At 33.0% G+C, this 11,845-nt stretch overlaps 1 protein-coding gene across 1 annotated transcript in view; it reads left to right on the top strand.

Moving 5' to 3' along the window:
* LOC106463038 overlaps positions 1-9,012 on the top strand; it is a 58,930-nt gene extending 49,918 nt beyond the window's left edge. The window contains exon 9 of the mRNA XM_013923008.2: positions 8,311-9,012. Within this exon, the coding sequence (XP_013778462.1) occupies positions 8,311-8,419 (109 nt within the window). The 3' untranslated portion in view covers positions 8,420-9,012. The remainder of the gene's footprint in view (positions 1-8,310) is intronic.
* Positions 9,013-11,845: the final 2,833 nt, after the last annotated feature.

An 11,845-nucleotide genomic window follows, 5' to 3' on the forward strand; every position in this document is an offset into this window, starting at 1 on the left:
ATTTTGTCTGGTTTATTAGCTCGTTGCTGTCCTAATTTAGAATCTTCTGGCTCTCGACATTTCTGTATACACATGTAATATACGATAATCGAAATGTCATATTTGACAAAATACTGGTATGCTAAGCTAGGTTTCTATTTTGTAAACCACTTTTATTACACAGTTATAAATTTGTCTACTGAATATGTGTCATTCTTCTACTCAGCTGCAAAGTGCACATTTCATGACCTTTGTTTTTTACAACTTTATTATGAACAATGAACTTAGAATTATAAACTATAGCCTCCAAGGGAGTATCAAGTGGCACAAACGAGCTGGGAATGTGCTGGTCAACCATCAGTGCCACATCTACATGTCCAACACACAACCTGTTATTTTGGTATAAAGAAAACTACCGAAAGTTAAGAGTATCAGCAGGTTTGAGGAATGTTTTCTGTAAGGAGAGACACACACATAGGATGATAGAAATTAATCAAGGCCTTAATGTCATCAAAATTAGAACGAAAACCTTTACAGCTCCACTGTATTAAAGTGGCCATTAAAGTCGACCTCCATGGAACCTGCTCTAGGTCGATTTGACAGACCTCTGTTGGAAGAAGGAGATTCAAGTGACTGAGGGTATGACTGAATAATGGTTCTGCATCTCAGGGCTGAAGGAGATGGACCTGAGCAGTCATTGGAAGCAATGGTGGGGACAGAGACAGGAGTAGACATAGACTTGTCAACTCGTGCATCCACAGAAGACAAAAAACTCTTGACATGATGTGAGAAAGACTCTGATGGAGCTACAGAAAGATCTGTCTGCACTCCCACTGTAGAGGTGGAATGGAGAGCAGAAGAATATGTCTGAGATGGAACAGGGGACACCATCGTCCGAGCGTCAGGGTAAGAAACGTTGGACCTCTATTTCTTCTATTCACTTAGGGCAAGATCGAAAGTAAGAAGGGTGGGAACCACCACAATTGATACAGTGAGGATCCAGTTGACACTCATAGGTGTCATGGTCTTTGTCATCACAACAAGATGCCTTAGAATGTCCGACCCGCTGTCAGTTGAAACACCTGAGAGGGTTAGGAATATAAAGCCTTACCTTACAGTTCAGATAACCTGCATTGACAGTAGCAGGCAGATGTGACAATGTAAATGTCAATACAAGAATGTTGTTAGGCAGCATAATTCTATCTTTACAAGTGGAGATACATCACACTACAGAAACTCTTTGGCTGGAGAAACCAGTGAGTATCTCTGACTCTAGGATATTTCTTAAATTCTGCTCAATGATAACTCCTTGTGAGGAATTCAAAATAGCATGAGGAGTAATCTCAATATGTATATCCCCCAATGACCTTTGAATTCAGGAGGAGTTCACTGTGTGTTGGTGTAGATGATTCCACCAAGATGTCCCCAGAATGAAGATTCTTCACTGACTTTGGAGAGCCAGCAAGCTTCTCTAATCTCTTCTGTATAAAAAAAGGGAAACATATATCCTAAAGGTTTGTCTGATAAAGATTGCATGATGAAAAAATGAGATACAGGTGCAGTATGGGGTGGAGACTGCTGTTCAGTCTTCCAAACGTGGTCACTTTCCTATCAACATGTTTTTTTTTGGGGGGGGGCACTGGGTGCAGGATCAATACAAAATAGAGAAACTCTGCTGCCCACTGACCCCACCCACCATGGAGTTCTACAAGGGGGTGCACAACAATGTGAAAGCCGAGCATTGTAGAGACGCCAGGGTTTCGTGGACATTATACTCAAATACCAGAATCAGAAACAATGTCCACAAAACCTGTTGAGAATGTTCAACACTGGTACTTGGTTGACCCTAGCCCAACTAGACCAACCAATTAACCCTGGGTGAGCCACCCCAAGAGCACCCCATCTACTGGAATTCAAGGCCAAAGTAGTATGTTAAAAGTGCCACTGACATAAACTGACCCATCAATGAAACCCCTCAACCACTAGGATCCTCTCCTCCCCTTCACAGGTTGCCACGCACAGCAAACACGTGGGTGAATGTTTAGATCCAAGAGGAGATAAACTGAAAATACAGAACCTTCCCTGGGAGGTCTCTTCATCACGTAGAGGAATCCACCTTGAGGGGCTGCTAAATACATAGAAGTGTGACAAATCTGAAGAGACGTAAATTGCAGAAGACTCCTCACCTCCAAAGAGAGCCCAGAATAAGCAATATACATCAATTTTGATACCCACCTAAAAAAAATAACTGGGGAGAGGTCCCCTCACCACGTACAGGAATCCACCTTGAGGGTTAAAGGATGATCCAGATGTTCTGAAAATGAAATATGTAAACTTTAAAATGAGAATAAGTATTTTTATTCCTATTATGAAATTCACTTTTTATGCAGACTAACTCAGTAAATCCTTAGACAAATCATTTTTAATACTTTATCAAAAATTTTGATTTTTTGTGTACGACATGCTTTTAAGGTTTACTAAATATTGCCAGATTTCATGAAGATATATGCAGTAAATTCAAAACTAGAGTAATCACTAAATCTACAGTATGGGCTAGGACCAATGGACCAAGCTCTTGTGCATATGACTAAAAACTAAGGTGGCAGTATTATTCTTATAAATAATAGAATTATTTAATATAAACAAGCAAATTTTAAATTTATAACAAATTTATAAGTTATGTTAAATGTAAGTTTACATTATTTCAGTCATACAAATTACTCAGTTATAAGATTTTGTTTCAGTTTTAAACATACAGCTTAGATAAACCATGAACTTGTATATTTTGATGTGAAATTTTTTTAGATTAGTTCATATAGAATATTTCTTTATTTTACCTTTTTTGTTGTGTAAAAGTGTTTACTACTAAGTGAGATTTATAAATGATAAACATCTTCAAATAAGAGTAATTCTAAAAATGTTTGTGTGAGGAACATCAAATCGTCAATTCCTCATCGAAATTTACCAGGGAGAATTTCCCTACTGTATTTTTCAACATATGTGTATTCAGTATAGTAACTATGCTTTTAAAGTACAGGTACCTTTTGTCATTTTTGTGAAGACATATTTTACTGTCTCATTCTTTTGTGCAAAATAAATTATATATTAATGTTTGCTTACTTTAGCACAAATGTTTTGTATTCATCCATATGCACAGTGTAGAGGATTTTTCTCTCTCATGGTAGCAATAGATATGGTTTAAATATTTAGCATTGTTATGCAGAGCATATAAAACTTTGTTAATGAGAGAGAGAGAGAAATGCAATTTCTAATGGTGACAATATAATAGAATGAATGTTATCATAAACCTAACCATCTTGCTTGAAATATTCAAATATTTGCCATTAAAGACAGCCTACCAACTTATACCTGATTAGTTCACCCATTGCTTATACAGTGATCAGTTTAAGGCAGAATGTTTTGAATAAAAATTTGGTCCCCAATAATAAATATTTTGAGGCAATCAGCTGCTTTTAAAAGAAATCAGAATTCTAAATACATATTCTGAGATGATAACTCACCTCATCACACAGATTAGCTTGAATCCTATGCATATCTGCTTATGAGATTTGCATGCCACTAGCCTTGAGTTACCTCTCACCTAAAAAAACAACAAGAATTGTATGTGAACTACTCTAGTGCATGATTTCATCATGATACGATGATAGCCCTACACCAGTAGGGGGTGACGCTACCTCCTTACACATTAGTTCTCCCCAAGCACTTGTGCTCAAATTAACTTCATTCTTTTCCTCAGTATTTACTAGAATGAACATGTTCCAAAATTGTTAATCAATTACTTGAGATTTGCAATAATTTGAGTTAATTTTTGTTCAAGTGTACCTGGTTTAGTTTCATGTTTGATATAACCATCATGGTTTTTTTATTTTTACTTAGGAAAAAAAAATGAAAAATTTGGTGACTTCCCACCATTATTAATTCTCAAGTGACAGTAACTTTCATGTTGTCCCATGATAGCAATGATGTTATTAACACAGGACCTGTGACTACTGGAAGTTCATTGTATGTGAAGGACATGACAGGCATTGTTCAACATGTTGCTGGATCTTTCATACGCACTGACCCTCCTCCTCTCATCCATTCAGCTGACACACCTTTTCTACAGTTTGAACATAATCAGGATGTTGATGATTTTGACTGGCTATTTCTCCCATCATGGTTTGCTCTAAGCACAGCTTTAACTGAGAAGGAAAATTCTCATCCTTCTGACTTCTGTGATATAATTTTACAAGTATGTTCTTTTCTTTCTCTTTCCCCTGTGTCTTTCGATTCTGCTTTACTTCAAGTGGAGCATGGGAGACCCTTGCCACTTACGAGTTCCTAGTTGCTGGAGTAGTGGACTGTGGAAAGTTCATCAATGATTGTGGACAGCACAATATGGTGGGTAGTATAGCTGCGGTGTCACTGTCTGTGTAGTGCAGGTCACTCCTCAAACATCTAGTGTGTCCTTCTCTTGAAGTAGACAGGTTTATCAACCCTGTCTCTGTCTGTCCAGTTAAGTCAGACACACACTGTATCGAGCCCTAACCTCACAACACTTCTTGGCTTGCCAGCTGCTTGTTTGCTAGTGCTTGGTTGGTTATGCAAAAAAATCGCCCATCCCTGTGACACTTGATGCTCTTTTGCCTTCCCCTCTGTTTCCTTCCAGGCAAAGAGTATACCCTGGTTGAGACGAGATACTGTTTCCCATGAGTATGGCTTTGTGGAGCCGCTGCCATCAGATGTCACACTCTATGGACTTTCCCTTCTGGTGCTTTCTGAAGGGAGCTCATTTAGGTCTAATCTTTGCACCAGCTCATCCACCATTTCAATGTGGGATTCTAGCTAGTTTGTAAGTGGAGGTGAGGTATCATATTAGAAGGTAAGATTTTCCTTTCCTGAAAATGTATTTCTAATAGATACTTGCCTCCACACACCTTCCCATCCATCCTCCCTGCTTCTGGTGCACTTTTTCTTGCCCCAGAACAAAGTTAATTCAAGTGCAGGTACTTAGGGGCATCTACTACGCAAGTGTTGCCTTCCCTTTGGTGGAAGGCTATCATTGCATGATGATAACATCGTGCACTAGTGTAGTTCACATTAAAATTTTAGGTGGGAGGTAGCTTGAGGCTACTGGCATGCAAATCTCATAGGCAGATCCTCGTAGGAATCAAGCCATTGCATGTGAGGAGTTAGCTATCAGAAATACATTCTCAGGTAAGGAAAATGTTAACTTTTGATGTGTGTTACTAATATTTGTTTATCTCTCTATGTTCTTATTAGTTTTTTTTGAAAGTCTAAAATGAATAAAATTATTTTAAAAACTGGTTCACAATTTTACTTGTAATCATCATATCTTGTGATGACTGATAAACATAACAACAACCTTGACAACAAATAAATTTATCCAGAATAATAATTATTTCAAATATAATTTAAACTTGTGTATGTATTATCATACAAGAAAACTTACAGGATGAACACCATGTTGAAACGTGAGGGTTTATATTGACTCACTCAGTTTCCAGTTCTTTGAAGAGTTTTTTTGTTAGGCAGAATTACATTGCAAACTGAAATGAGGGAATGCATTTGTGCAGAAAAAGATACAAGAAATACAACATTATTAATGTGAGCAACAATATGAGAGTGATCTCAGTAACAATATGTGTATGAATCTTTGCTTAGTTGGCTTGGTTGGCATAGTAATGTGTTTTGATGTATGCTCAGCAGCCAATCAGGTAAAAGTTGGCAACTTGAAATAATATCTTAATTAAATAGTATTTGGTTTTGGTTATGTGCTAGAGGAGTTCTTAACTAAGTAATTGAGAGAAAGATGAGTGGACATTTGTTATTAAACTAAAGTTGGGAAAAGTTGTATCCTTGGGGACTGTAACTGAAGATTCTGTTTTGTTCAGTAAACCTTGGTCATTTAGAATCTAATTGTTTGTTCCATAATTTTTGTTTTTTCAGGTGTTAGTTAAAATATGCTAGGAAGTACAAATTGAATCCAGCTTAGCTATCTGGATAGCAACACTTATGCTAATTGACTGCAAGGTCACCACTAGAAAATTTGCTTTGTTTAATGCAAAGTATACATGGAAAAAAGGGGGGAATGGGTTAACTTCTTTTTTGCATTTCACTGTGTGTGTGTGTGTGATATTGCTAGAACGTTTTGTACAGCTTTTTGTTACATTTTTTAATAGAATGTAATAAAACATTAGTTGTTTAATTCTGGTGGAGTTCATGATCTGTTAAAATCATAAAAGTAGATCCTGAAGATTCCCAGAATTTTCAGAATCCTATTATCCCATATAAACCATGGTTAACATTTTTTACTGGGTTTATGAAATATTAATTAAACCATTAAATCACCTAAATATTGGTTAATGTTTTTTCTTCACTGGATTTTCATGTGTAATTCATGTACATGTTTGTTAAATACTTATTTCAAGCTTTATGTTATTTGACACTCAGAAATTGAAAAGTTGAACTATATAACAGCCAGAATATTGACATTTTAATTACAACACAACCAAGTTAACTGTAATAAACAGAAAGATAATATAATAAACATACTATGAGATGCATCTTACCATAACTAATCTGACTTCAACTAACCTTTCTCTCTTTACAAAACACATGAAACAGGCAACAGAAAGTAATACAGTTTAATCTTCAGTAGCATCCAAAGAGTGGTTGTGATAAGATTTGAAAAAGGTCAGTAATAAGATGACTTAGAAAAGGAAGCAACAAATTCAATGCCTGACAAAATTGCACCATTGAATTACAAAAATAGAAACTAAACTTGTAGTTATTCTTCCACAGATTTTATTTCAGAGTTTAAATTTTTTCAACAATGCAAGTTTATTTAATTTTAAATCACACAATTTTTATTTGGTGTTGATTTCAGCATGCTCTGAACAAAACAGTGCCAATTTGAACTTTGTAACTTCAATACAAGTATAGTTTTATTTATATTAACCAACAATTATTTCACAACATTGGTTGTAATGATCTTATTTAAATTACCTACATCTCAGCTTTGATAGGGCATAGACTAGTGACATAATCACAATGAAATTTCTTTTTCTGCTCTTTTCAATTTTATGAGCCAATTTGACTTCTTGCACAGTGGAGAGAATAATCGTGTAGAGCTCAAATCAAAGTGATAAAAGCTTAGCTTAGTTACATTCTCGAAAATCTTTTCTTCTTATTGCATAGCTTTTGGTCGTTTTGATTTTTTTCATAATTCGTTTGAATTAAAATTCAAGAAGAGCAAAAAACACCATTTACAACTTCTCTTGTGAATATATACTTCAATATGTTAGAGTAACAAAAATGCTGACAAAAGTCAAAATTTATGAGCTTAATAGACACGTAAGACTTTACTGTGATTTATTTGAAATAGCTCATCATGTCAGAGAAGATCATAAGATAAAATTGAATAATGCTAAAATAATAGATATGAATCCATCTCAAGAACAAAAGAAAAGGCCTTTTATTTCAAGCAAATAAACACTCAGTAAATCTAGCATTTATATCAGCATTCAAGCAGTTCATTCAAGTCCTTGTAGGGTTAAGAGTATGGACAAGTCAATAGAATAACCTTTCTTTCCAATGAGACAATGCAAGAATAAGTCCTGGCTCCAAAAGCAGTCTTCCCTGAAAATGACATTATTTTCAGAAGAAGCAATCTAATTTGCTAATCATACTATTAAATATTCTACTAAGCTGCCCTTTTAATAACACAATTAGCAGCATAAAATACCCATTACTTCTCAAAGAGCAAAATTATGAGAATGAAAATGAATGCAAGACCAATAATTACACAGAATAAAAAAAATAGGGATTCAGCAAAAGTAACTAAGCAAGTGAGTTCAGAAGTGATAATGAACGTTGGCATATATTTTGTTTTATTTAGTTATACATAAGTATTACACTTCAAAAGACCTGACATTTAACTTCAAATTTGTGCTAGACATAAAGTTTACTAAACTTTGTTCATTTGCAGTATAGCACAAATAAAAAAGCTAACAATGTTAAACATATTGGAAAAATTTACTTAATTGGCCAAATAATAAATCAATACTTTATTAGGCATATCTATTTGAACATGAAATAAAAACCATTAAACTAGGCAGAAGTGCTGAGGGAACGTTTAAATGTCTTTTTCAGTTAAAATTCAGTGTTAACTAAATCAAAACAAAGTGTAGGTCTCAAAAGTTAAGTGCATCATTATACAGATAATTGGTATACCAGTTATGGCTCTCATTTAGTTGAATGGTTTATATCCTTTTGGGAAATAATAAGATTTTTTCCCCCCAAATCTAGAGAAATCTTTCAACAGGAACACCATGTGGTGAAGAACATGCTAGAGAATTTGCAAAGAGAAAAACTTAATCTTCAAGTAGAAGGGGAGCAACTGATGGTAGAAAAGTGAAGGCTGATGATAAAGAAACTTTCTGTGATATCTTTAGTATTTGTTAGTAGTACTAAAATATGCATGGACTTGTTAAGTTATATTGATATAAAATGCTAAAGCATTTAACAATGTATTATTTACAAATTTTACTCTCTTTCTGAACTATTGTAGTAAACTGAAAGTATATTTCACACTATGTATAACACTCCTTTTTTGGAATTTTTTTAGTTTCTGTTTAAAATTCTGACATTATCAAAAAGTGTTCCACCAGCTATTATGTCAGTGCGTGTAGTTTGTCACTGCATTAAGTAATGGTTTTCTTATCACATTTAACAACTGTATTTCTACCAGTGCTTTTAAAAATTTCATTCTTAAACAGAATACGTTCAAAGGTGGTGTTCAGTATTTTGTTGTTGTTATTACATATCTGTTTAATTTCAAATCTAGGCATTACAAGCAAAATTTACCTTTCGTAACAGGAAATAAAAACAGTGTTGTCTGGAATGAAGGTATGGAATTGAAATACAGGTGAAAATTAAATCATTCAATTAACTTTTAAAAGTTAATTTTTATTAATTGTTCAAATATTTGTTCATCTTCAATTTATTCAATAGTAAATTATTTTACTTATTTTTTTCTTTTAATTAATTTCATTAAAATATTAGAAAATATCAGACGTATCGCTGATAAATGAAATATTACTTCATTTAAGAACATATGATGTAATTGGACAAATGTATTATTTTCCAGTATCACTTCTAGGTATTTTCTGTTAAATGTGAAACAATACAGTAATTATCTCCATTATTAATGTACATTAGATATCGGGATAATTTTTTTTTATTAACATTTTTTAATTTTTATTTTTTACAACAGTGTCAGATGTGTTGTTACTGATAAGACTACATTTTAAACTGCTAATACTTTCCAGACTCAAACCTGTAGTTGTAAGTTAGTAAAGTAGCATAAACTTTTTAAACATAAGTACAAAAGTTAAAAACCATTTTATTATAAATACTTGATGCTTTTGGAAAACTAGGAAAAACTTCTTCTGTTTTGCATCATGGGAAATGAAGTTTTGTTTTCAGCAGTGCAGAAAAATATTATTTCTGTTTTTTATTTGAAGCAATATTTTTCAGAGTTGTCTTGTGTACAGCTCTTTACACAACATTTTATAAAATAGCTTTGGTGGTTAGTGCTTTTTTTCAGGATTTCTTATCTGAGTCTCAAAATATTGCTCACTTTTAATGGTACAATTTTTCATTGATATTTATATATAACAACTGTACTTGAAGCAAGCAAGTAAATTTACTGATTTTAAAATAAAACCACTGAAATATTTCTATTAACAGTTTGATGTTACCAATACACTGAAGTAGTTATTAAAGTGATTTAATCCACGCTGTGAGTATGTACAACATGTACTCTCAAATTTTTTTCTCTTTATAAAAATATAGGACTTTGGTGATTAGATACATTAGCATCTTGTAATGCTTAGCTTAAGTTATAAGAACCCTCTTTCGTATTATATAAAAATCTGTAAAATACCTGAATTAATACCTAGCTGTTTCTTTCACACTGTTAAGATTTATTAAATTTTCCTACAAGATCCATAGAATGAAATGATGGTATATGGAGTATTTTCATACATATGTATGTCTAGTCAGTTTCTTTTTATCTTTCATACGGTCTTAATAACATTTAAATTGTGTTTATCTTATCTCTAGTTTTTGCTTTTTATTATGAAGTTTTGCTCTCTACCTAAATGAGAAGGATCGAGGAATTTTCCAGTTATAGTATGAAATTGTGTCACAAGTTTTTTATCCGCCTTACTTTTATCTGAATATCTACATAGTATTCATATACATCTCTTATAATATTTGAATAAATATTCATGAAAGGTTTTTCTACTGTCATTAGATATAATTGTGGAAAGTTTGTGTTATTGTAAAGGTATTTGTTTTGTTGTTGAATATGATTTGAAATTTCGTCTGTTACTCAAACAGGCTTTTTTTTTTTTTTTTTTTGGGGTGAAAAAAATCTGGTCAATTTCTGCAAAAACTGACCAAAATTTAAAAAAAAAACTCGAGTGAGAATTTTTTCAGGTTTCGTTGTAAACATGTCTTTTTCCACTTAAAAAAAAATTTTCCCACTGCCAGTGATTCTGATAGCTCAACAAGTGATAACTGATCTTAAGATTTATATGTTGTTTCATGATATTTTAATTTTGTCAGAGTCTTACATTAAAGTTATGAAAATTTATTTGAAATATACGTTAACAGAGAAGGAAAGCAAATTCTTTCCTTTGATCTCTAAAAAATTCCTTGAAAAAGCTAATTTTTTGCACTGTTTCAAATTTCTTTGAAAATGTTTTTCTAAAGACTCAGAAATTCCCCCAAAAAAACTGAACATGATTTTTCAATAAAAACTGACTGAAATTCAAGAAAAACTCCAACCAAAAAACATTTTGGGCCCTGAAAGCCCTGAAAATATTGTCAAAAAAAAGCCTGCCATAAGAGATTAAATCAGTCATAGGTTGAATATAAAATTATAATTTAAAAAAGGCTCTTCTTTCATGTTCTTCTAATATTTAAGTTAATTCTTCTTGGGCATATATTGATGCTGATCAAAGTGAAACTTGTAGTCTCCCTACAGACCTAAATTATCTTCATATATGATGTAGACATGGAGCTACTTCTTAGAACTGGTAATATAATAATTGTGGGCCATGTAGGTATTTTTCCTCAAATTCAAATCAGTAATACACAATTTACATTATGATCTGTTTGGCATTAGAATTTTTTAACCTGAGGTTCGGGCATAGCCATCCCTAATCTAGAGCTTCTGACGAAAGGGGGAGCAACCAGCCAGCAGCAGTTATACAGTTGCTTTTAATTGATAAACAAGATTATGTATCACATTTATTTTGTCTCAACAACTGAAAATCAAAGCTCATGTGTTGGAATATCCATTCCATAGCTCAAGTTAAGCCATGTGTGGCCTTTGTAATCTGTGAGGGTATCAAAGAATTTATTCTAGTTATTTATTCTCCTTTTACTTCTTAAAGAGCATCTTTTTAATACTTCTGGTTGGTTATATACATGCCAAAACTATAAGGTACCCAGCTGAAGTAACAGTGCATTCTGATTTATAAGTAAGAGCATAAGAAAAGTATATTTAATTAGCTAGCTCTAATTAGGTAACTTGTTCTTATCAAAAGTTAATATTAATTCCACTGCATTTATATTTTATCATCATGCATGGATATAGTCATCTCTTTCTTTGTTTTATATGCTCTTAAAATTTTCAGTTTTTCCTTCATTTCAAAATATATCTAAGAAGTTTAGGGGTGTTTAAAATTTGAATAGCAGAGTAGGATACTCTTATTTGTGAACTGTTGTTTTGATGTTTGTTCTTTCATAAGACATGAATTTACAATCATCA

The sequence above is a fragment of the Limulus polyphemus genome, unplaced genomic scaffold (genome assembly GCF_000517525.1).
Source record: "Limulus polyphemus unplaced genomic scaffold, Limulus_polyphemus-2.1.2 Scaffold1309, whole genome shotgun sequence".
Lineage (NCBI taxonomy): Eukaryota > Metazoa > Arthropoda > Merostomata > Xiphosura > Limulidae > Limulus > Limulus polyphemus.